At 41.8% G+C, this 26051-nt stretch overlaps 1 protein-coding gene across 5 annotated transcripts in view; it reads left to right on the top strand.

Moving 5' to 3' along the window:
* The window catches only part of NKTR (natural killer cell triggering receptor), a 38162-nt gene extending 12350 nt beyond the window's left edge, over positions 1-25812 (top strand). For 3 of the 5 annotated variants that reach the window (XM_053359189.1, XM_053359188.1, XM_053359191.1), the window contains 11 exons: positions 7510-7539; positions 8879-9024; positions 11893-12118; positions 14298-14450; positions 15410-15497; positions 16333-16478; positions 17512-20367; positions 21672-21767; positions 21998-22057; positions 22401-22505; positions 24461-25812. In XM_053359189.1, coding sequence (XP_053215164.1) covers positions 7510-7539; positions 8879-9024; positions 11893-12118; positions 14298-14450; positions 15410-15497; positions 16333-16478; positions 17512-20367; positions 21672-21767; positions 21998-22057; positions 22401-22505; positions 24461-24539 — 3985 coding nt within the window. In that variant the 3' untranslated portion in view covers positions 24540-25812. Of the gene's footprint in view, positions 1-4561; positions 4687-7509; positions 7540-8878; positions 9025-11892; positions 12119-14297; positions 14451-15409; positions 15498-16332; positions 16479-17511; positions 20368-21671; positions 21768-21997; positions 22058-22400; positions 22506-24460 lie in introns of those variants that run through there. The other 2 variants (XM_053359192.1, XM_053359190.1) reach the window with 2 other exon arrangements.
* Positions 25813-26051: the final 239 nt, after the last annotated feature.

Genomic DNA, 26051 nt, shown 5'->3' with positions numbered 1-26051 from the left:
AAAAAAAAAGTCCGAAAAATGGAAATTGAATATAATCAGAAGAAGGATTGGAAATGGATTTGCTTCATTGGGCAAAGAGGTGTAGGTTTGTTGTGAATTCTGTTTATCTAGTTTGGCAGAAGGATGGCTCCTCTTGAAACTGAACACTTGGATTAATCGTATATTTAGTCCTGAGCACAAGCAGTTTGTTCACTATCCTTGCTACCTTCTCTCTTGCTCACACTTTTTCCATTTTTAAGCTTATCTGAACTAGAGAAATAACAACTGATAGTACATTGATCAAGAAACTACCAATGGGCTCTAAAGTTTCTTTCATATTACCTGCAGGATTGTTTGGTTAATAGGCAAACTATTGGGAGCTGGATCTTAAAGACCAGCTTTTAATAACAGCCAACACCAGAGTTTAAATTGTCTTAATTCTGTAAAATGCCGATAATAAATAGGTTTATATTTCACTCTAATCCATGAGTTCAGGGAAAATTTAATTTTATGTAGACACGCTTCTCAGGTTCATACATATAGAAACTGATCCCAGTAGCTGTCATATTTCTAAGACTGTAATCATTTGTCATCTTTTCTGGGGGCTCCTTACACATTATTGTTATTTGAACTGGAAAGGGTTGAGTAGCTTAGGCTCTATGAGTTTAAAAAAGATGGATGCATCTCTGGCACAAGGAGAGCAGAGCGACCTCTGTATTTTCTCTGTGCAGCTATTGAAAGCTGTTAACTTCAAAATCAGGAGTTGAGTGCTCTGGTGTTGAGCACATTGCATCCACGGGGAAAGAGTAAGTAGTTGGTGCAGATGAGGTACAGAGGGGACTTCCCAAGAAGCCTGCTGCATCAGGGTCAGCAGTGTTGCTCTGAGCAGAGAGGCAGCATGGAGCTACAACAGCTCCTGTACATCTTGAGTTCCATGTGCACAGAATTGCAGCTGAAGCTCCTAGCCTACATGGATGCAAATGATTATAATTTAGAGGTGACGCGGGTGGCGCTGTGGTATAAACCAGAGCCTAGATCAGAATGTTGGGAGTTCGAATCCCCGCAACGGGGTGAGCTCCCATTGTTCGGTCCCAGCTCCTGCCCACCTAGCAATTCGAAAACAAGTCAAAGTGCAAATAGAATAATAGGTACCGCTCGAGCAGGAAGGTAAATGGCGTTTCCGTGCGCTGCTCTGGTTCGCCAGAAGCGACTTAGTCATGCTGGCCACATGACCCAGAAGCTGTCTGCAGACAAACGCTGGCTCCCTCGGCCTATAGAGCGAGATGACCGCCAACTCCAGAGTCCGCGACTGGACCTAACGGTCAGGGGTACCTTAACCTTTGAAGTGCAGTATTTTTAGGTGCTTCCCTCTAAGTAGCTACCTCCAGTGAACTCCCCGAACAGTATTTTTGTCTGTGTGCGTGCGCGCACCAGAAATCTCTCTCTTTTAAATTCTGTTTTTTTAACAAAAAACAACAACACCACACTTTTTGGAAATCTAGGAAACTTCTAGGAAACACTCTGAAATATTTTCATGTGTTCACACCTCTCCGTGCCCATAGAATTAACACCCCTGCTTTGCAGTCTGAAAGGACTATGTAGGTGGATGCAGGCTGACTTTCAGCACACACTAGATTGTAGGGGTGTGCATTGTAGTTATTGAATGATGAGATGAATAGGGATGATTCAGGTAAGGTTTTCAAACACCTGAGTTATATTAAGGCCTTAATAAGATGTCTCAAGTTGGATCAGAGATTCCTAATTCTTGAGTTGCTGTGCAAACTTTGAGTGCCCCCAAATCCTGCAGTTTTAAAACAGTGGCCTCTCTTTCTCTTTCTCTCTCTCTCTGTGTGTGTGTGTGAGAGAGAGAGAGACAGAGACAGAGACAAAGACAGAGAGACCAAGCTGAATAGGTTAACACTCTGAAGTCAAGAGGAGAATTGGACAGGTTGGAGGATATTGTTGACTGACAAGTCTAGTTCTTAAAAACTGAAATATTTTTGTAGGGCATTCCATTCACAATGATTTGAGGGAAGACCCACACATCTGTGCAAATCAATGGAGAGAAACCTCCTCCCCACATGGGTGAAGACTAGGCAGAGCAGAGGCAGAAGCCCCTCTAGCCAATGGCCTTGAGGTAACAGACCTCCAGAACAGATCAGGCTCCTTCCCAAAGCCATGGATAAAAAGTTGACTCTTGTGACCATTGCACAGCCCTACTAAGTGATCAGTCTTAGGCTATTAACAAAACTACTTTTTATACCAGGAGCCCCACAGATTTTGTGGCTTTGGTTTCTTAAATACAGTAAAGATATATTTTATGAGAATTAAAGGAGCACGTGTGGAACTCCTGCATACAAAAGGGGGATTTTACAGTGCTTTGTGGAAACACCCCTCAAAAATCTCTTGCTGAAGATCAGGAACACAGAATGAAGGACTGTAGTTGGAACAAAAAATCAGCAAGCTGCCCCTATGAGTGGAAGATATTCTGCTTACGCCATGAGCTGTTAGGATCCTGGTCCAATGTTTTGTAAATATTTTCATGAGTTACTATTCTCATAAGGATGTGTTTAAGTGCTGTATACTGAGCTACAATGTTTTCAATCAGGCCAGGAAGTACAGCTTTTAAGCCATATTGTCCAGGTTCCACAGTACCTTGCAGTTCTGGAATTGAGTCGAGTTCCAAAAGAAGTTTTGTGATATGGCCTAGAGGAAGATCTGCTGTTAAAAGGGAGGTGGTGGAGGGTGTTAGAATATTCAGCTGGGTGCACACAAGCTCAGGGGATACCTAAAATAGATTATAGCATGAGTTTGTGAATGCACATTTTTCCTTCCCCCTTGTGCATGCACACACACACAAATAAGTAAATATTTGGCCTTTAAACACTGTTTTAAGAATTCAGTGTTTGTCCAAACATGCAACTGGCTTGCAGTTAAATCTGCTGAAGCTTAGTTTATGAACAGCTGCAAGTATTTGGAACAGTTCTACAGCTTTTTCTAAAACATAGCTGGAGGGTGGGGAGGTAAAATTTTTAGATGCTAGAGCTATGGTAGACAGGGATTGTGTTTTGGGAGCGGAGGCTAGGAGGTGTTCAACCTTGTGACTTTTCTACTTTGTGCTTTCACTTGTGGACGGTGGCATTCTACTAAGAGAAATCTAAAGCAATGGATTTTACGGCTGGTGTACCTGGTCTTGCTTGTGATTAAAGTTTCTGTGTATGTACAGTAGTGCATTTCTTGGAGCAGTTAATTTCACGGTGCAAGGTCTTTCAGTGTAGCTCTCCTACAATATTTATCACACCATTAAGAAATGATTGATTCCTACTTTCTTAACATCTATACAGTTCTGTTCAGCTCAACTTAAATATGAATAACACAGCTGAATTGCTGTAATGAGTAAATACAAATAAAACTGACCCAGTGTGTTTGGTGTGACACATGGGCCAATACACACTTCACAATAATCCATGGTTTGTGGCTTAATGCCTTTCTGGGAATAAGCAGTCTGCTAGTACATAATTCTGAATCACTCCTGTTTCGTTTTGCTCTGCCTCGACTGGAGACCAGAAGAACAAACCACAAGCCTTGGCTTAGCATTACATGCAGACCAGCTCTCATTCTCCCCACCCCCAAGAATCAATGAGTGCTGGTTCACAACACTGCTTATTCACAGGAAGTCCTTAACAAGGACTTCCAGCCCTGTAAGTCTTAGTGAATTGTATTTCAGGTAAACCGCTTAGACGTTTTTACAGTTAAGCGGTATATAAATTATTTTAAATAAATATGAGTGATAAACGATCTCTTCAAAAATGCTTGCTGATAATCTTTGACGTATTGAAAGAATAACAGTAACACCTCCAGTGCAAAAGTATTGAAACTGCAATATCATCACATGGTTCATTTCCTGGCACAAAAGTTTTTAAGACTGGATCATTCGTTACTGTTTTTCTGACCCATCACTCCTGACTATGTTAAGTTTAGGGAATGCTGTCTCTTTTCATATGATTGGCTTTTTTTGTATGTTAAAGCTTTACTGCCTTTAATGTTTTTTGTACTGCTAGAGTTTCTTTCTGTCAGGTGAAAAAGACTTTAAAATGAGTGTCCATAGTTACTCAAGAAAGTATGGACTTTTGTGTTTTTAACATTCTTCGTTAGCTTATCTTCCTTTCAATGGTCTCTTATAACAGGGGTGTATAGGGTTGCAGCTAACTTAAATTTAGTAGACCTAAGGTAGTCATGTATATTAATTTCAGTGGGTCTACTTGGAGTCTGACTTGCATTGGATACAACCCATAATATCCTGTACAATACAAATTCATCCTCAGATGCCAAAATCACCTACACTGAATTCTACACATGTGCATTGCATACTCTTGAAAATTTTCAGTAAAAAGATCTTTTCTAGGCAAAGGTTTAATAGAGTGCATTGTTTGTAGTGACACTTCAGTACATAAGCAAGACATATCTTTACTGGTATAACCCTCAACTTACTTTAACCTTCTAAATATGAACGTGAAGAAAATTTAGAGCCCTTCTTTTTAAAGTGTTCTTGGTTTTGCATACACTTTGAAAACTGCATTCACTTGAAAAATATTTTAAATTTGTATTAAACATAGACTCAATTTTGTCTGGAATTGTACTACAATTTATTTCTTGCCATTTTTGTGTAAAATTTACAGAAACAGTGTTACATCGTGCGCTCCAAAGGTAATGTCTCATTCCTCTAAGGCTGTGTTCTTTCTCTTCTCTTTTTTCTGTCTTTCTTGTCCTTTTCTGATCATATGTGCATTAAATCTTGTGGTATTGAAGTTATTCTTGGGGGGGAAGTACCTGTTTTGAGCAGAGCAGTTTGGTCTATATGACAACACTATTTTAACCTCTAAATAAGTATTCATTCTCTCGGCTTGGGGGAAAAAACCCCAAGGTGTTATTTTGTGATAGAATATCAATTACTTGTAGAAAGCTAGTTGCTTTGCTTTTTGGGGGAAGAGGAGCAAGCAACATTCTCTGTGCAGTGCTTTTCACTAGGATGAAATTATGCTTACACCTTTGAAAATGTGTGGAATGGCTACGTCACCAGCTTGTGTTCTTAAACTGCAATTCTATAATGGACTTCCAGAGGAAGGAAGGAACATTGGTAAAAACATTGTATTTACAGGCACCTGCCATCTTATTTAACAACATGCAAATACAAAGTTTCAAGTTTATCAGAATATCTAAAACACGGGGAGGGGGATAAATAAACAAATAAAAATTATTCTAATTGTCGGTCAGAGCACTTCTGTCTTCCTCAATACCTTCCTGAAAATGTTAATAATGTCTGTGTAGTGAAAATATTCTAAAATCTCTTAAACATTTAGATAAGAAATACTATTTTATGGTGAAATATTCAAACCCTTAATAGTTAATTATCAGACTTCCATTTGGAAGCTGGTGGTGTTTGGACTGTAGTTTCTGGTAACTATTTTATGAATTGTAATCAAACTTGTCTTAAACTTCTGTTTTAATTCATAGAATGTGGATTGTTTCACAGTGTGCATTATTCATCCTTGCAGCAGCTCTTCTAGATTGGTTCCATTTTATTGATAAGGGAACCGAGGCTGAGTGACTTGCCAGTAGCTACCCAGTGCATCCATTGATGCAGTAAAACTTGAACTTGTAATTCAAGTTCCTGTATATCACATACTGCACCATTTGAGCTCTGTAATGAATCAAATTATCAAAATGATCATCCCTTTTACTAAAGGGCGGTTCATACATACATAATATTGGTGGGATGTTGGCTGCGCATTACCAACATAGTTGGAACAACAGTAATCATAACAGGATGCCCAAAGCCAAGTACCAGCAAGGTAAAACTTGGTAGCACATTGTGCTCCTTCGCTAGTTTTTCAATGTTCTTTGGTGTCAGGAACACGTAACCACCTGCTTAATATTCACTGTTCTGGATAGTTCTCTGAAAGGTAAGCATTTGCTCAGGGGTAGCCAGACGTCTTTCAGGACGTATAGCAAACCACAGGTTTCCCATGTTTAGGTTTGTGTGGTGCAAAACTTTCTGTCCTTCCTTCCACATTTCTGCTCACCATGTTGTATACCACTGCTGTCTGGCCACTGAGGGTCCCAGTATTGCTGTACAGCAGCCTTGCCCCAGCTCCCACAGTTCAGGGCCAGGCCAGTAAGTCTGCCACCCTTTCTTACTCCAGAACAAATGGGAAGAGTCCTTGGCTGCTACTTGGTGACAGTGCCTTGATCACCCTGGTCAAGCAGAGACCAAATGGGCAAGCTCCGAACCTCTCTTTCCTGCACTCAAACAAGCATTGCTTTTTGACATGGTTACCAAAGCCAGCCAAGAACAGTGGACCCTGATAACGGACCTGCTGGTTTATAGGAAGCTTTTAACAGGAATATTTGATTATCTTGAAGAGTGGAACATAAGTTAAGAGGACTTAGGAGGAGGACTCTTAATCAAAATAATGAACTCAGCGGCGGTTCTTGCTTTTTGTGACAAAAATTATCTGCGTGGTATGCAGAAGGGGTGTGTGCTATACTTGGGTTATAACTTTCCCCCTGAAATCTGTTGTATCATCCTCTTCTTGAGCCGTTGACAGATGGGAACTGTTGGAATGTATGATTTGAAGGGGTTTAGTAGTGACCAGTATGGTGTTTAGAGGGATGAAATTTCAAATACAGCATTTACCTCCTGATTATTATTTTTTAATCTCCTTAAAATCTCCTTAAAATACAAATACAATTGTAGGAGTAGACAGAAACAGGACTTGGAGTTCAATAAATTAAGAGTCTCAGCTAACGCTGCAGTCTTATGCAAACTTACCTGGATGGAAGCCCCATTGAATTCAATGGGACTTAATTGTGATTTAGATGTCAACAAGATTTCAGTGCTAGCCTTTGGTGTTACTTGACTGTCTATAAATTTTACCGATCCTTTTCTAGAACAGTGGCTGTAGACCAGTCTCTAGTGAAAAGATTTGAAGCTGATTTGCAGAGCCAGAAGAATAGCGGGAAACCAGTTTGTTTTGCAGAAACTGATTTTATCCCCCTTTTTTTGTCTAATAATTAAAGTTTTGTGTAGCATACGGTGTTGATACAAGCACCTAAATTATTATTGCCGCATTTTAGTGTTATTGGTACGAACCAGATGGCAATGCTGTGCAGTAGAGCAGTATGAATCTTGTTGCAATAGATGAAATTTGTGCACATGTACAATTATTTGCCCAATATCAGCCACAGTGAAACTGAGCTATTCACGTATGTGCTCTGTCTGCATGCATATTGCCTGGAGGAATAACTGAAATGTGGCTTTATGCTGTAGTAATAGTAATTATTGAAATATATTCCATTTCCTGAATTTCATATGAATCTTAAGCTTTGTATGCAAAAATTATTAACTTGGCCCTGTTTTTTTCCTTCCTTTTTTGTTTTATGTGCCACTCTGCCTTTTTACTTCCTCATCTGAACAACTGATTTTTTCCACACACACAAAAAAAATCGTCTTATGTTGATGTTAAGCAGAACTACAAAGCCTGCTCCTCATCTTGATGGGTAAGATACAGGTATTTGTATTCTTGCACTTTAGGGCCATTTGGGCCAAATCAACTGGAAATTTCTCTTGGACATGGACTTTTAAACCAGGAAGGTTCAAATCTCTGCTCATTCCAAAAGTTCAGTGGATTCTGTAAATTATACATGGTGGTTCTGCTTTTCCACCCCACTTTTTATCCTTGTATCATATAAGATCATTTAGAGTTGTTATTCTAAAATTAAAAGGGCAATAATGCCTCTCCTATTCTCTTTACGATATTCACATGAGAAACATTGGTTGCTGTAGGAAGGACAGCCTGAACACATAAAGAAAATGAGCAGGATAGGCAAAAACTGCTTTTTAAAAAGCCCAATTTACTTCACCTTAAAAACAACCTATGTGTGTACCGTATTTTTCGCACCATAGGGCACACCGGACCATAGGGCGTACCCAGTTTTTAGGGGGGGAAATCAAGAAAAAAAATCTCCCCCCCCCCAGCCCCAAAGAGCAGCGTACAGGCTGTGCACAACCTCTCCCTGCCGGAGGGGTTGCGCTCAGCTATGGCACAAGCCAAGGCAGTGAGCAGGATGGATCCCGCTCGCTGTTTTGGCTTCCTCTTTAGCCCCGCGCAACCTCTCCTTGCTGGGAGACGCTGCGCAGGGCTAAAGAAGCCATAGCCCCGTGCAGCCTCTCCTTGCCGGAGGGGTTGCGCGCAGCTATGGAAGAAGCCAAGGCAGCGAGCGGGATGGATCCCACTCGCTGTTTTGGCTTCCCCTTTAGCCCCGTGCGGCCTCTCCTTGCCAGGAGACACTGTGCAGGGCTTTCCTGGCTTTACTGGGAGGTGGGGGGATTTCCTCACCTCTCCCAAAAGTCCGCAGAAGCCGCGCAACCCCTTTAAAGAGATCGCGGCTTCTCCTGGCTTTTCTGGGAGGTGGGAGAAGGGACTGATGCGGCCAGTCAGTCCCTTCTCCCTCCTGTGGAAAAGCCCGCAAGAGTGCACGGAGCTTGTGTGTGGCTCTTGGGTGCTTTTCCCGCCTGCCTCCCCCCTGCATTCGCTCCATAGGATGCACACACATTTTCCCTTGCTTTTTAGGAGGGAAAAAGTGCGTCCTATGGTGCGAAAAATACGGTAATTAAAAGTGTGTAATGTGTGACTCCATATGTGTCTGACATAAAACATGTAACAGGGCATAGCATATTGGCTCTGCATTTTGCCAATAATTTTAAAGCTTTCTTAACACAAGCTCTTTTTAAATGAATTTTCTGTGTTAAGGATTACATTTGTTGCATGAAGTCACTCCAAGCTATTACTGCTGGCATATAAACCAGTGCACTTTTTTGCATCTTCTGTTTCTGCAGTGTACATGTTGTCTTTGGATTGGTTATTTCTGGCTTTGAAGTAATAGAGCAAATAGAAAATCTGAAAACTGATACTGCCAGCAGGCCATATGCAGATGTGCGAGTTATTGACTGTGGGTTGCTGGTTACAAAATCGGCAAAGGATGGTAAGCCATTGCATACTTCCTCGAAATCTATGAGATAATATCATAATTTGTATTAGATCTAGGTATTCTGCAAGGTAAAGAAACCCTTTTTTACGTGCTTTTACTATGTTTCCATTTTGTAACATTATACTGAGTTTGGTCATATTGTGTTGCTACATTTGGGAGAATGTGGGCTGCATATTGGAAAATGCTCAATTGTTAAACCTAGAATAATACAGGAATAGTAGAAGTGTGCTTCCTTATTAAATTTTAAATGTTTAAATAATGGATCAAATTTTCTAAGCTTAAATCATAGTAAAACAGGACATTTTCATGATAAAGTTGTCTACATAGAATGAGTTTACTCTATAGCGTGAGTGCCTAACCCATTTTCAGGCCAAGAGGTCAGTCCTCATGTGGGCCAAAGTATAGATGGGTGTGTGGTCATTTAATTTTTAACAATTAAAGACAAATCTTGGTGTATCTTGGGGTCATAAACCTTTTGGCATCATAGAATAAGTGCATGGGACCTGTTGAAATGGTCAGGTTTTTGTGTGTTTTTTAAATGACAAAATGGACTGGGGGCACATAGTCCCTTTAGGGACTACAACAAACCTTAGGGCATCATGACAGGGGACCCATAGGAGCAGTAATAATAACAATACGACATATTGGAGTAGGGGACCACAGAAAATCCCTTGGAGGCTGGATGGAGCCTCTGGGCGTGTGTTTGTTTTTTTTAAATAAATTTTATTAACCGGCCAATCACATCGAATCAAACCACATAAATTCCAAATTACAGAGCCGAATTTTTAAATTTTGTTGGGGCGTCCCATACTTCCAGATCCGAGGAAGGATTCTGATCTAAATGTCCAAATCAGTCCAAATAAGTCCAAATAGATGTTCCAACAGTCCAAACACATGTTCATAGTTCTTTCCAATCTTCTCTTGCTGTTTCCACATCACTTCTTATTCTTATATTTTCTCTTTGTCCTTTATAGTCCTTTACGGTCTCTTCTGATGGTCTCCTTAAGCTGATAAACGCCAATAATACTCCTGTGTGAATTTCCCGTCGTCATTCCTCAAGTCCAGATAGTTCCCATAAATCGTCACCTTCGGAGATAAGATCACTTTTTCCATCGTAGATTTATAGCTCTGTCGATCTTAAGACCTCTTTGAGGAGTTTAAAAAGGCTCTCTTTCACTCTTTCTCCCCCCGGTCTTAGTCCTCCGACAGAGCTTCCCAAAATGGCGTCGGCATTTTTGACTGCGTCATAACAAAGCTCTTATACATTCCACAGTCTTCTATAAACATGCTTTGGTTCGAAAGTTTATCTCCACACAGCCTTAAATTCACAGCTTAAGTCCTTACTCATTTCTGGCTTTTGACTCTTGAAGGGAGGGGATTCTTGGGTTTAATCACATAAGTAAAAAAATAAAACATTTCCCCCCCTCCCCCATCAGTCATTTGCCGTACCGTATCTTGACGTATCTTCTCATAAATTAAATCTTGTTTTTCCAGAGACCTCTTCTGTTGCAGCCTTCACTCCTCATTTCCTGAAGTATGTGCATTTCCTTCGTGCCAATTTATTTCTTTTGAAGTTCTTGCAGCTAGTGGCGCAGATCAGAGACAGCGTCCAGGAGTGCCGAGAACCCACGGGAGGGTTTTTGTGCCTAGTGCCCCCATCCCCCTCAAAAATTCGGGGGTGGTATCGGGCACAGCAGGCAAACGGCCCCACTCACCATCTTGAGTGGGTAGGGAGGCTAATTACTCCCAACATAGCCTCCAAATTACCTCCTGTGGGTCGGAGAGATGTTATTGTCGGCCATCTTCCTATGCGCCCCCTAGTGGCCCCCCGAGCCTCTGGGCGTGTGTTAGCCACCCTTGCTATAACACAATGCGTCTGTCAGCACCCTACTCTTCATGATTTTGTTTTTTAAGATGGCCTATTATTTTTTACTCTGCGTAAGACCGTGATCCATCCAGATGTAGGCATAACTTTTCCCACAGGAGAGTGTGGTGCTCATTTTCTCCCCAGTGTACCCTTGGCCTCATTTGTACCACAGTCATCACTACCAGTGGCATAACCTGTGGACCAGGTTGCTAGACAGAAGAGGGGGGCTGGCTGTATTGGAGGTGCACACTGATCCCTGATGGAAATCCTGGCCAGAGAAAGAGATGTTATGGAGGGCCTTGGAAAGAAGAGGACTTCATTGATGCCTGTGCAGAAACTATCCAGTGGGCACTGTTAGACTAGCCAGTGTAGATAAATTGCATCCCAAAGTCTTTTATATTGTGTGCGCGTACCCTCAGCAGTTGCAGTTTTTACATTAAACAATAAAACACTATGAGTATCCATTCTTATGCCCTCTTTAAGACAGGAAAATGAAAGCAGGAAGGAAAAGTTAAGAACCTGGATGAAAGAAGTCTTCAGGGCTATTTAAAAAATAAGGCAGGAATTCAGATGTATATTTGCTGGGGGTGACGTTGAGAGTTAAATACTTTTACAATATCAGCTGCTGATATATAGCACAATGTCTGTCTTCCCACAGATAACCAGCACGTTGATTTTATATGAGTGTATCTGGATGCATTTTCTCAAGGCAAATGGCAGTAAACCATGGCTGCATTGTCCAGCATTAAATTGTCTAGCATTTGGTTAATGCCAAATTGCCAGTGTAGCCTTTTTATGTCTGCCCAGTGGTCAATCAGTATGGCTAGAACTAGCATACTATCTCAGATATTTAGAAACAAACAAACAAAAAAGTGTAATGATCTAATCATGATCCCCAGAGTTCATTGTGTTTGTGGTTTTACCCACCATGCTGAATGCAAATCCATATGTTCCAAGTGTGAATTATCAAAATGTATTAACTTTCCCATCCTAAGCATTGGAGAAGAAGAGAAAGGTGTCTGCTCACTCAGAAGCTTCAGATACTTCCAGCAGCAGCTCGTCTACTTCATCAGAATCATCATCTGACAGTGAATCTGAAAGTGAGAGAAGTAGGAAAAGGAAACGCAAGCGGAGAATGAAAGCTAAACAGTCAAAGAAGCGACGAAGGGAAGAGAAGAAAAAGGAGGAACCCAAGAACAAACGGGCATCAAGCCAAAGAAGGTATCTAATACATTATCACAAGAAGAGATGAATAAGCTTTTTCATCAAGGTTTTAACGTTTTATTCACTTCTGTTCGTAGACCTGTAAGCTTCTCTTGAGTACCAAGTTTTAAGATTCTTGGCTTGCAGTGAAGATAACTGTCTCACTGTCAGACTTTCTGCATGAGGAAATAATATTTCAGGGCATAATCTGTGAAGTTGACTTTGACATGTTACATAAATGGATGCTGACATTTAGGACTGAGGAACCATCTCTAACCATTTAAGCTAAAGCTCATCACAGTAAAATGAGTAGGGGTATTCATGGGTCTCAATATTTGCCTTGTATCTGTGCGTTCTTAAATTCTTATCTCTTTCTAAGTTGCTCTGTGTTCTTCTGCTTTGACCTGTGTGTGAGTTTCCAAGCTACTCTGTGTAAAATCAAACACCTGTGTTCTCCCATTTGCTATCATGGAGAATCTAAAAAGAGCCAACCCCAAAACTTTTACATGCCTACAACTAGGTCTTACAGCATGAAGCTCTTTAGAATGTGGCTGCTGAATTCTGGAGGGCTCTGGTTTGGTTTTTTGTAAAAGCAAAGCATTGTGAGGTTTTAAGAACAAAAATGAAGCTTTCAACTCTTAAAAACAACATAACATCCATTTCCACCAATACTCATGAGCTCTTCTGCGCTCCGCAGTTATTATTTTGGACAGCCTCGCTTCTTGCAAAGCCCATGAACTTGGAGCAGGAGGGAAGACCACAGCTCCAAGGGCTGAGTATGGCCCCCTGACTCCCATATATAGCTTCTGTAACTCTTCCCCAGGCCACACCCTTCACTGAACCTGCACCATAGTGTTTTTTGCTTGGCTGCAAAGCATCCTTAAACTCTGATTATTCCTTTCACTTGTCTGAATGAAAAATAGAGAGGGATGTGTGAAGATACCGTATTTTTCGCTCTATAAGACACACTTTTCCCCTCCTAAAAAGTAAGGGGAAATGTGTGTGCGTCTTATGGAGCGAATGTGGGCTTCGCGAGCTACCCCAGAAGCCAGAACAGCTAGAGGGAGCACTGTGCAGCGCTCCCTCTGGCTGTTCTAGCTTCTGGCTTAGCTGCGCAAAGCCGCCACAGGGCAGCGGGGAGCCTTCATCCCGCTGCCCTGCGGAGACTTCGCGCGGCTATCCGTGGCTTTTGCAGGAGGTGGGGGAAGGGACAGAGTACGGCTCTCTCCCTTCTCTCACCTCCCGCAAAAGCCCCCAAGAGCTGCGCTCCCTTTAAAGTGTGTGTGGGGGCTCTTGGGGGCTTTTCCCCGAGGAGGGAGAAGGGCAGCGTGTGTGCGGCTCTTGCAGGCTTTTCCCCAAGAAGGGAGAAGGGCAGCCCATCACTGCCCTTCTCGGGGAAAAGCCTGCAAGCGCCGCACACACGCTCCACGCGGCTTGTGAAAGGGAGTGCTAAGCAGAGCCTGGGATGCATACAGGCTCTGCTCAGCGCTCCCTTTAAATAATTTTTTTTTCTTGCATTCCCCCTCTAAAAACTAGGTGCGCCTTATGGTCAGGTGCTTCTTATGGAGCGAAAAATATGGTACATCCCTACAGTGCAAAACTCTCATTCATTCCTCCACCCACTTTTGCCCTCTGGTCCTGCTCACCGTGGGCATGTGGCCCTTGGGGCAAAAAAGCTTCCTCATCCCTGACCTATGGAAATAGAGGAGAAACAGCTGTATATGACACAGAGTAACATAGAAACAGTGGGGAGCAGGGGAGAGTCATTGACACCACACTTCGATAAGAGGGAGCCCCTCAGATTGCTTAGTTCTTTAACCTACATACAGAGCCATTGCATACCCTTCCATATGGGAATCTATGTCACAACTGGAGCTCTTTGAATTACACTTTTTGCCCTCGAGTAAATTAACGCTGCTTATCTAAAGGAATAGAAGCAGATAACCTGCAGGCCTTAATTCTCTGCTTTTCTGGAGAAGTAAATTGTGCTGACTTAAAGAAATTCAGGAAGTTAAAAAGTTTAGGAGTTTGATTCATCATCAGGCTATTAAGTTTGAGAAAAGCTTCTTACAGTGCAAGGAAACTTGGTGTAGAAAGTTGTCACATACAGAATATAGTCTGACACATGCAGTTCTCATTTGGGTTTCAAAAATTGTGTGTGCGTGTTTGTGTATTCTAAATTGCTCTTTCTATTCAGCCATCTTAACAGAAGCGAAGAAAATGAAAAAGCAGTGGACTCAAATGTGAAGAGGGACAAGCCCGTGGTCCGTCCTGAAGAAATTCCTCCAGTACCGGAAAACAGATTTTTGCTCAGAAGAGACGCACCAGTTATAAATACAGAGCCTGAGCCGTATGCAACAATTTTCTTCTTGTTGTATTTGTTACTTCTCTGTGGGACTGCTCCTTTTAAGCAATCCTTGAGCCAATTGTGTATTTACAGTTAGGGAGTTAGTGGAGGATCGTTGTAACTTGCAATAATACCTCAGCATTACAGGGATGCAGTTCATATGCTTGAATTTCGATGGGATGCTTGTGTACTCCCATGGCTGGGGGGGGGGAGTATTTTACATGTAGGAAACCAAGGTCTTTATTTTTTGATGGAAGAAATGTCTCATCTAGCTAGCTATTATACCAGTTGCTGTTAAAAAATTGGGACAAGGGTGCAGAATAGTCACAAAGTATTGGATTCCAGTTTTTGTTTTCTCTGAATGTTAGCCAGCTTTTGGTTTAGAAAGATCCTCATCATAAACTCTCTATGTCCTGACCATTATAACCTGGTCCCCAGATACTACTCTCATACCTAGTGGGGTATATGCAGCAGAGGGTGAAGAAATCCTACATGCCCATTTCATTCTTGGACCACGTGGTGTAGGCCCCTGGTGAGGTTAGTCTCATAGCAATTCAGCATCTTTGGGGAAACTCCTTTCAGGAAGAGTCAGATTCTTCTCTATTGGATTCCTTAAAGAGGTGTCTTTTCTTGGGGGTACCCCAGTGAAAACTTTGATGTCCAGGTGATCCAGCTGGGGAGCCAGATGAAGGAATGCTTTTACAGTATGTGATTGCACCTCTCAGCTAGGAGCTGTAGAGACTCGTTTACCTTGGGTGAAAATTCTGTAACTTTGGGGAGGGGAGGGAGTGCCAACCAGATGGTTCTGAACTGTGTCTTAGCAAAGAAAAAGCTATGCAATTAAGTGTGTGGCCATTTGAGTCACTTGCTCAGTTTGGGCTGTCTTTAACATTTGACTGTAAGAAACATATATTATTGCCAGTGCTGTTTTCCTTATACCTGTATAATTCTTAATATTTAAGGAAGCTGCTTGATGTAGCCCCGGTTTTGAATGACCAGAAGCCTTCAGTATCTAAATCTGGAAGAAAAATCAGAGGGAGAGGCACAATAGTATGTTTTCCATATTTTCCCCCGCCCTTCAAGCTTTGTAACTTACATGAGAACTTTATTTTGGCCAGTGTTTGAAAGCTACCTCTGTTTGCTGACCACTTGCATACAAAAATTCATACTTGTCCCTGGATGCGGAAGCAGGAATGAAGAGGTTAATTGCAAAGTATTATTCTATTTCTCCTAGTGTGGGATCCAGGACAGCTCCCAACATGAATAAAGAATGAGTGGAGCTAAAAACACACCAAATGGTTATAATTTCTTTTTAAAATAAACAAGTTACCTTATAAAAATAGCACTGAATCAAAACAAAAAATAGTGATATAGGCTTCTCTTCTAAATGGAGATGGGGATTGATAGTAAGGCATTATAAATTGGCTGAGAATGTGAGACCTCAAAAGGTGGAGTAGCAATAAACAACTGAAAAATATTATCAAAATGTATTGCAGTGTTTGCCTGTTGCTCGCAGAACCTTTATATGGCAAAGAACAGAAAGAGTAGAAGTGGAGATGATTTTTTAAAGCCCACTAGGCAGATGCTGTAGTTTAGCTTCTTGTGGGCTCTATGTTCTCCTGTCACGAAAGCTCTTTCTCCAAGTTGAACAATGTCTCCGCTTGTACCTACATTTTCTCTTCCTGCAGAGTTCCTCTGGCAAGGTTTGCTTACCTGCACAGAAAATCTGCAAGTAATCTCCAGATTTGGGTGTAACATATGCTCAGTATACGGTTGCCCCTAGACATTTGTTTTTAATCGTGGATAAGCCTTGATGATTGTGTACGAGCGCTACTGTATTACGGATTTTGTATACAATTCTGCTTCTGCTGTTGTATTTTTCTAGCGATACCATACACCACCTCGTTCTCGCTCATGTTCAGAATCTGATAATGATGAGAGCAGTGAAACTCCTCCACACTGGAAAGAAGAAATGCAGAGGTTAAGAGCCTATAGGCCACCCAGTGGAGAAAAATGGAGTAAAGGAGACAAGTAAGACTAGCTCTCTTAAATTATTCTTGTCCCATAAAATAGTCGATTACATATAGGCACAAGATGAATAAAGAGAGTGGTAATAGCAGATTCTGTAAGGCATCTATTGCACTGCAGTTTAGATAGACTTTGTACCTGGTAAGAGAGTTTATTTTTCGATGGCTACAAATAAGAGAGTAGGGCTGATTGGGTAGGGAAATTTTACTTGGGTGCTTTGCGTCTAGTTTACATCCTGTTATCTGGAACAGGGTGACATATGTTAATCTTACTCGCTTGCAGAAACTTCTTGAGTATTAAAACAGTTTGGGGCTGCATTGTAAAAAAACCTATATGAACAGGTTAAAAATAATTCTAAAATGGAATGATTTTTGTTTATGAAAATCTGTTGAGTTTGCTCCCAAAATATGTTTCATGAAACTTTACTTATTTGCATTTTGTGAAGCTCCTTTGCCCCACCCTCCGGGCTGTTTTCATTCCCAGTGAACAACCATCGCTTTAACCATAGCTTTAACAATGTTCCCCCATGGGACTGCTTTTGGAATGAATTCCATGGATACACACTTATGCAAAAAAAACCGATTCATCTGAACAGTCAGCCAAGTTAGTTGCTCTGAGGACATGTTCCTGAGTATTAACACAATTTTGTTGGATCATATTTGAGCAGCTCCTTTGAGGCATGTGAACTGAGGCTTTGTTTATCCACTCAGACGTAGTTCTGTCATTTTGGTTTTCTTTACTTGAGGTAGAGATACTGCTCACAATTTCATGTGCGCTAATTGTTGAGGGCCTTTGTAGGAAGATGGCTATACTGGCCCAGTACTTCCAGGCTTCTGCAGATCATGTACCCGGGTCTTTAGACCCATGCTGTATGGCTCCTGAAAACTCTGCTAGAGAACTTTAGAAGCTAAGCAAGCATAGTCAAGGAAATGCTTGTTATTAATTAATTAATTAATTAATTAAAATTTATATTTCATCCAAAGATCTCAGGGTGCTCACAAGATACAGATAAACATTTTATTCATTTTTTTCTTAGGTTGAGTGACCCAGGAAGGTGGGATGAAAGAAGTCTGTCTCAGAGGTCAAGGTCATGGTCACATAATGGTTATTCTGACCTAAGTAGTGCTAAATACGGTCGCCACCACAAGAAACACCGGAAAGAGAAAAAGGCAAAGCACAAAAAGAAGGCCAAAAAGCAAAAACACTTAAAGAAGCAGAAGCAAATTAAAAAGAAGAGGTTATCTACTTCAACAGAGAAAGAATCTTCTCGTTCTTCTGCTAGAAGGACAAAATCACCTTGTGACCGGGAGAGGGTGTCCCGCTCTTCCTCACTTTCTTCTAGAGATGACTCCTCCAGAAGGGACTGGTCTAAATCTGATAGAGATAAGCAGAGCTCATTGTCCCTGTCAAGCAGGGACTCCCGGTCATACTACAGGTCTAGAACCAGATCCAGAACCAGATCTAGATCTTATTCCAGAAGAAGTTCTAGGTCAAGAATGGCTTTTAAGTCTTCTCAGTCTAGGAGCAGATCAAGATCTAGGTCCAGTTCCAAGCATCTGAAGATGGTGTCCAGTTCACCAAAAAATGTCGCAGCTCGTTTAAATGAATTCAAGCCTGTTGCAGTCGAACCTGTCATGGCAGCATTGCCACAAAATGATAAAGTTGTGATACAGCCCGTTGTTGCCGAAAGCATTCCAGTCATATCACTTAGTGACAGTCCTCCGCCTTCTAGATGGAAACCTGGGCAAAAGCCTTGGAAACCATCCTATGAGCGAATTCAGGAAATGAAAGCAAAGACCACTCACTTGATGCCTACCCAGACCGCCTACAGTTTAGCAAGTGTCAAAGACGCAAGCACATCCTCTTCATACCGTAAGCGACGAAAAAGTTCAGATAGTGATCGCAGTGATTATTCAAAAAATCACAGCGATAGAAGTTCAGAGAGTTGGCGAAGGTCGAGGAGCAGGACATCTCGAAGTAGATCCTACTCCAAGTCTTACTCCAGATCCAGAAGTCCATCCAGCTCAAGATCTCGGTCAACTGTTAGATCCCGTTCAGTGCATAAATTCCCCAGTGACCGGTCGTGCTACAGTGGGTCGTCATCTTATTTTTCTCTAAGTGAGGATGAACGACAGAAAAGCAAAACGAAAGAAAGTGGGCACTTGTCAAAGAAGAGACAAAGCAGTTCTGAAAGTACTCTTCTGTATGCAAAAGATGCGGCTTCTCAGAAGCACAGGGAGAGCGTGAGTAGATCCTCTCTGGACTTCTCCACGGATAGTGAGCAGGTGACAAAACCACAGCCAGTGCAGGAAAAAGGGCCGTTGCAGCAAGAAAAAGCAAGCCGGAAGCGAAAGAAAAGCAGCACTGCTTGCGATGGGAATGAAGAAAAGCCCGGGTCTGAGTGGGGCAGTGACCATTCAAAAAAAAGACTTTTGGAGGAGAAACTGAACTCCCCAAGAAGTGGTCGAAAAGCAAAAAGGAAAACGCGTGCCGATAGTAAGTGGGACTCTGAATCAAATTCAGAAAGAGGCGGAAACAGGAACTCTAAGGAAGATTCAAGATTGTCTTCTAGCAAGGAGGAAGGTGAAGCCACCTCGGACTCTGACACAGATCTCAGCCTCGCCAAGTGCAAGACAAAGTTGGATTCCTCCTCAGGTACACTCAAGACGAGCAAGCAGTTCTCCCCTTCTGAGACGGAGAGCTCCCATTCCAATTCAGGGGCCAGGGGGAAATCCAGAAAGCAAAAACACGGCTCCAAAAAGAACCTCAAAAAGACACATTCCAAAAAAGCGAAGGAGAAATCCAAGGGTAAAAAAGAAAAGAAGCATAAGGCCCAAAAACGAAAGGAAACATTTCACTGGCAACCGCCTCTGGAGTTTGGAGAAGAGGAGGAGGAGGAGGAAGAGGACATTGCTGTAAAGCCACGCACCAAGGATGAGAGAGAGAAGCCAGTCGTGACAAAAACAGATAAAAAGCAAGATCAGGATTCTGAAAATGATAAAATCCCCCAAGACCAAACGGGGAAAGACAAAAAGCTCAGTGAAGAGAATAAAACTGGAGGCCATACATCACCTGCCGTTAAGAACGTTTGTAAAGTTAATGGGGAAGAGGCAACATCAGCACATGCTCTAAATTCAGAAAAAAATACGGAAATTTCAGAAAGCGCTGGTGCTGCCAAAGTAAATAATGAAAATGAGGTGGATGTTACCCAGATGGATGACATGGAGATTTGCACTCCAGAGCATAATTCGCCCGTGAAGGTTGATGTGGAACTTTCTCCAGTAAGTCTGAAGGTGAACTTGCAGGACATTAAAGTTAGCAAGAGCACAGATGTGCCAAGTAGCTCTGAAGCGGAGAGTTCAAAACCAGGACTTGATGCTAGAGAATTGACTGGTAGCAAAGAAGGCAACACACAGAGAGAGAAACAAAGACCTAAGCCCGTCACGACCATTGCTGCTGTGGAATGTGTGCTGAAGACTGAGCTGGTGGAAAACCCTCAGAGCATCGTGGCTGATAATAAATGGAAACCGTTACAGGGAGTAGGGAACCTGCAGCCTGCAGCTCCGGCAGCTTCTAGTATTCCTTCCGAAGCCAAAAGCGTGGCCTCGTCGTCTGAGTCAAAGCCACAAGGTTTAAGAATAGAAATTAAAAGCAAAAACAAAATCAGACCAGGCTCCCTGTTTGATGAAGTTAGGAAGACTGCCCGGCTGAATCGGAGACCGAGGAACCACGAGAGCTCTAGCGAGGAGGATTCTCCCACACGGGAAAACAGCCAGTCAAGGAGCCATAGCCGGTCACGAAGCAAGTCGGACCCCAAATCCAGGCATAGAGCTAGATCCCATTCCTACAGTCACTCCAGAAGTCGATCAGGAAGTTCCACCTCTTCTTACAGGTAAGTAAAATTACTTGCATTTTACAAATAGACATAGCTATTTCTTTATGGACAGTCATCAGGATGCACACATGCCTGTTCCGTCCCTGTTCCTCCCCCTTCCAGTGTCAAAAACGGCACGCATGTCAGTGGTTGTGCGTGCCTTAAGTGCACACAAACACTCAGTTGCCTGTATTTCTCTCATGAAATGATGGCAAAGAATAAAACATAACAATTGGTAAAGGTAGAGGGACCCCTGACCATTAGGTCCAGTCGCGGACGACTCTGGGGTTGCGGCGCTCATCTCGCTTTACTGGCTGAGGGAGCCGGCGTACAGTTTCCGGGTCATGTGGCCAGCATGACTAAGCCGCTTCTGGTGAACCAGAACAGTGCACGGAAACGCCGTATACCTTCCCGCTGGAGGTATTTATTTATCTACTTGCACTTTGATGTGCTTTCGAACTGCTAGGTTGGCAGGAGCAGGGATCAGCAAGTCCTAGGCTCTGGTTTAACCCACAGCGCCACCCGCGTCCCAACAATTGTTAGTAAAAACAATTAAATCGTTCAGAAAACTAGAACCTGCAAGAAACCGAAACCATGTCAGCATTGTAGGTATCTGCGTTCTTGTTGTTTAGTTGTCTTAGTCATGTTCGTTTAGTCATGTTTAGTCGTCTTAGTCATGTTCGACTCTCCGTAACCCCATGACATCTTAAGGCAGCCCTGTTCAGGGAAGTTTTTAATATGTAACGCTGTACTGTTTTTAACACTGATTGGGAGCCGCCCAGAGTGGCTGGGGAAACTCAGCCAGATGGGCGGGGTATAAATAATAAATTATTATTATTATTATTATTATTATTATGAACCAGAGCATGCTTTGGAAACTCCCCCCCTTCTTCTCAAAGCTTCTCCTTTTTTTATGTCCATGGAGTTTTCTTGGCAAAAGACTGGAGTGGATTGCCAGTTCCTTCTCCAGGTGGATCACATTTAGTCTAAACTCTCCACTATGACCTGTCCATCTTGGGTGGCCCTGCACGGCATAGCTCATAGCTTCTCTGAGTTATTCAAGCCCCTTCGCCACAACAAGGCAGTGATCCATGAAGGGGAGGTATCTGCGTAGGCTTGTGCAAACAAAAATGTTTTTAGCATGTGTCGAAAAGAGTGCAGTGAAGGCTCCTTCCTGATACCCATAGGCTATGTCAATGTTCCTTGCTCAATGGGGCTAGCCTATTGGTCACTATGTGCTCCGAAAACCATAAAACGAACCCCTGTGAATAGCTGGGCTTTACTTTGCACAGCTTTTAAGTATATGCACTTGAAATCTCTAGGTCACGGAGTTACACACGAAGCCGGAGCAGAGGATGGTACAGCAGAGGCCACTCAAGAAGTCGAAGTAGTTCTTACGACAGTTGCAGGAGTCACAGGTTAGTACCAGCAAAAGGGAAGGGGAAGTGCTGGAGAGAATGAAGAAATTCCTGCAAAAATCTGCTTGAAGCCTCGTTTGGTTTCTTACCAGAGGCACTCTGTAGATTTAGTATGGTTTAAAAATAAACACATATTTTGTCACTTGGGGAAATAGTTATAACTGGCTTTAATACCGGGACATCTTTCTTACAGTTTAAAAATGTCATGTCATTCTTTTCTTGTTTAATAGTCGCACTTATAGTAGAAGTCGGTCCAGAAGCAGCTCTTACGATCACCACAGTCGATCAAGGTATGCTAAGAGATCATTTTTTAAATATGACTCCAGTATATAATGGGTTAGTAACAGCAAATTTAAATGATGCATTGATAATAAGGTGCTGTGGCTTACTTTTCTAAACAGACTTTTTTTACTTCAAAATTGAAAGAGAATAATGGAAAACATAGCTACATTGAATGGGTGCCTTTTATAGATTTTTTTTTTTCGTTTGAGTTCAGTTTTTAATTCTCTAGCATATTGTATTTAATCCAGATATATTTTCTGTGAATAAGAAAGCTTTGATGCCTCTAAGTTTATTGAGGGAGATTCAGTGTTAAACAAAGTAAGTCATTGCTTGGTTTTTCACCCATAAAAGCAGGTCCTATACATATGACAGTTACTACAGCAGGAGCCGTAGCCGAAGTAGAAGCAAAAGGAGTGACAGTTACCACAGATCTCGCAGTTATGACAGACGGTCCAGGTATGTGGTTTTTGGCAGCTAGAATGAGGAACTTACTATAGACAAATGCAAATGACATTTGCCTCTCACCTTCTCTGTTCGAACTACTTGTGTCCGTAGCAGTAATGCAAATCGTTTACGAATCTTGTGCAGTTGCCAAAATTCCACAAAAATAGGAACGACCCAAGCGCTCCAAACATAATTATAATGTAAAACAAAACAATATAAATCAGAGTACAGTAAAACATTAAGTGTCCAAAACCATTAACAGTAGAGCAAAAGTAAAGTGCCAAGGCAACATAGTTACCCAATACCAAAAGCCTGGTAGTGCCACAACTTGTGTATCACTGCAGAAAAGTTCTGTGTCCCATGCAAGCTTCAGCTACACGTGTGACAACAGCAGAACACAAAGCAAGATCATTTCTAATTACCTTAACAGGCGAGCTGTTTCCTATTAGAAGAGGTGTTCCTTGTCACCTGAAATCAAGTCATTTAGGGCTTTGATGGTAATAAGCGTCTCAGACTGTACCCAAAAACTACAGTGGTGCCTCGAGTTACAAACGCCTCAGGTTACAAACTCCGCTAACCTGGAAGAGTTACCTCAAGTTGAAAACCTTGCCACAGGATGAGAACGGAAATGGTGTGCTGGCGGCGTGGCGGCAGCAAGAGGCCCCATTAGCGAAAGCACGCCTCTAATTAAGAGCAGTTTCAGGTTAAGAATGCACCTCCGGAATGAATTAAGTTTGTAACTAGAGATACCGCAGTAATGTGATCACATGTTCCACTGTGAAGCCAGTGTGATCACATACAGTGGTACCTCGGGTTAAGAACTTAATTCGTTCTGGAGGTCCGTTCTTAATCTGAAACTGTTCTTAACCTGAGGTACTGTTTCTGGGTTAGCGGAGTCTGTAACCTGGAGCGTCTGCAACCCGAGGTACCACTGTATTCCAGTGACAACAGTTTGAAGTGTCCAAACACTTTTCAGAATGTCTCACCTAGTAGATCGCATTATAAGTAAGCCACTCTGGATCTGACCAAGGTTTGTGCAGCAGTGGCCAGATCTACTTTCTCCAGAAACCATAGTGGTGGAAGGGTGCTTCGAGCTACAACTACCATGTTGCATCCCAGGAGATTGATCCCAGGCTACACATGTTATCAAAATAGCCAAAACAAATCTCCTATTGAACAAAGGCAAGTCTGTCTGGTCTCAATTAGATTTCAGTTTGTTAGCCCACATCTAATCCTTAACTGATTCAGAACTTACTCTGCCTCACTGGACTCATAGAGGAACAAAGAACTAGGTTATTACATTTGATTTTTATTGGTAGCTAGTACACAGCAAAATAGGTTACCTTTGGTGACAGCTGTTGAACTTGAGAGGTGACACAAATGTCTCTTCTGTCTAAATGTTTCTGAGAACACCTGATCACTGCTTTTTATTCCCAGTAGTGGTCCTGATGTGTAGTTTTCCATTAACAACCTTGATAAGTGTTAGATCTCATTATGGTGCCAAGGCATCAGCTTTCCACCACATGGCCTGAAAAGGTGTAATTGCCCCATGTTTGGGTGTTGAAGAAAATCAATATTTTAAAAATTGTCCCTTCTTACTCTCTTACGCCAGGCTTTTTGTTCTGTTACCTCTTTTTTATGATGCTTTGAATCAAAGTAGGTGTTGGCTGTGTACCACGTTAGGTGGTAGGTTCAAAATTGGCAAAAGGCAACCTGGGTGGGTGTATCCTGAAATATACCTCTAATTAGAGTAGTTGAACTTTCATCCATTTGAGAGTTTGAGAAAATCCATGCTTGAAATAAGCAAGCTTTTGTGGTGGGAAAGCATATTTAACATAATGAAATGTATTTCGTTTCTTTGCCATGCCACTCTGCTCACAGTGGGGACCGCTGCAGAATTTTGTACTTGAAAATGTGACACTTCAGCAGTGTAGACCTTCACTTGTGTCTTGGCTTTTTTTCCCTAGGTCCTACGGCTCAGACAGTGAAAGTGACCGCAGTTATTCTAACAACCGAAGCCCCAGTGAAAGCAGCAGATACAGCTGAAAGCCATAACCATTGGAAATGCGGATTGTATTTAACAGGGGTTTCCCCCCATCAGTACTGTGCAGACCCCTTTTTCTCAGTATTCCCAAATAAAACTGACAGATGCCTAGTGAGGTGAGGCCTTACAACTCTTGAGCACAACTTTTTCATATGCTGTCTTCTGAATCCTGGAGTTAGATTTATCAATCATGAGAGATTTGGATCTGCAGATATCCTTATGTATTGAGAGAGGCCTGATGTGTCAGAATTACCTCTTGGGACTAACAAATGGCTTCTAGCCTTTTCTCAAAAATACGCTGGCAGCCATGAGACTGTGAAGGAGGAAGAGGAGAATACTGTTCCAAGATTAGCTTCTTTGTAGAGTTACCTAAAAAGCTTGTATTATTTCAGTGGTGACGTGGTATAAGCCTTTACACGAGCGGAGGTGGATAAAAAGATTTAAGGCAGGTATTTCTGTCTTTCTGCAGTACAATATGTAATACTTAGGTTCAGGTGCAAAGCTTCACATCTCTTTCTTGGAAAAAGTAAAAAAATGTATAAAGATGTATATTAAGCCTCAAAAGATGGAAGCCTAGAGTTCTATTTCAATTCTGAATCCATGCTATAAGAATGTAGGAATAATGTTGCACCCTGGATTTGTAAAAGCTGACCTAAAAAGCCTTTGACATTCTTAGTCATGTCTTTGAACACTGGGAATAGTTTCAGTGGGGACTTTCTGACCACCCAACCTTCAGTGAATGAGACTTGTACAAGATAATTTGGTGTTTGATTTTTCCCACTGGCTTCAGAATACCACCAGGTATTTATACTGTTAAGATTTTATACTGTAGCAAAGGAAGACATGGGAGTTCATTTTCAGTGTTCAGCACCAAAAAGAGTCTCAAAAGTGACAGCAAACTTTTTGTAAATGGGTTTACAAACACTCATTTTCAATTCAAAAGCACTGTATTTCTTCCAGTGCTTTGATTCAGCAGTTAAAGAATTGTTTGTAAATGAACATTTCAGTGTAAACAAATTTTCATATGAAATAGCGATGTTTTCTAACAGCAGAACTAGCCCTTCTGATAACTGGGTGTGACAGCAGAGGGGAAAATGCTGTCTGTAACTGTAGTCGTGATACTGAATTTAACTTTCTATTATTTTGAAATGCTGTAAATTTCTTAAATGTTATAAAATCCGGATTTTTTTTTTGTCAAGAGCTAACAGCTGTACATTTGAAAATGTGATTCTCCCCCCCCCCCCATTGCAATTAAAAATATAAACCATTTAAGTATATTGGATATTGGTTATTCGGTGCTCATCAAACTCATAGCATCCTCCATTACCTCAAATGCAAACCTGGGTTGATAGAACTGAGATTGTTTTCAAGCTTTTTCGACTTACAGAGATTGGGTTACATCAGTTATTTAATTCAGTCATTTAATTCAAACCAACTATTTAATATATTTAAAAAATAATTGTCAACTTGGCCTATATGTCAATGGCAAAACAACTATTTTGTAGGCTGCAAAC

Source organism: Podarcis raffonei, chromosome 12, assembly GCF_027172205.1.
Source record: "Podarcis raffonei isolate rPodRaf1 chromosome 12, rPodRaf1.pri, whole genome shotgun sequence".
Classification (NCBI taxonomy): Eukaryota; Metazoa; Chordata; class Lepidosauria; order Squamata; family Lacertidae; genus Podarcis; species Podarcis raffonei.
The sequence above is the reverse complement of the archived record's forward strand: the minus strand, read 5'-3'. Positions and strand labels throughout refer to the sequence as shown.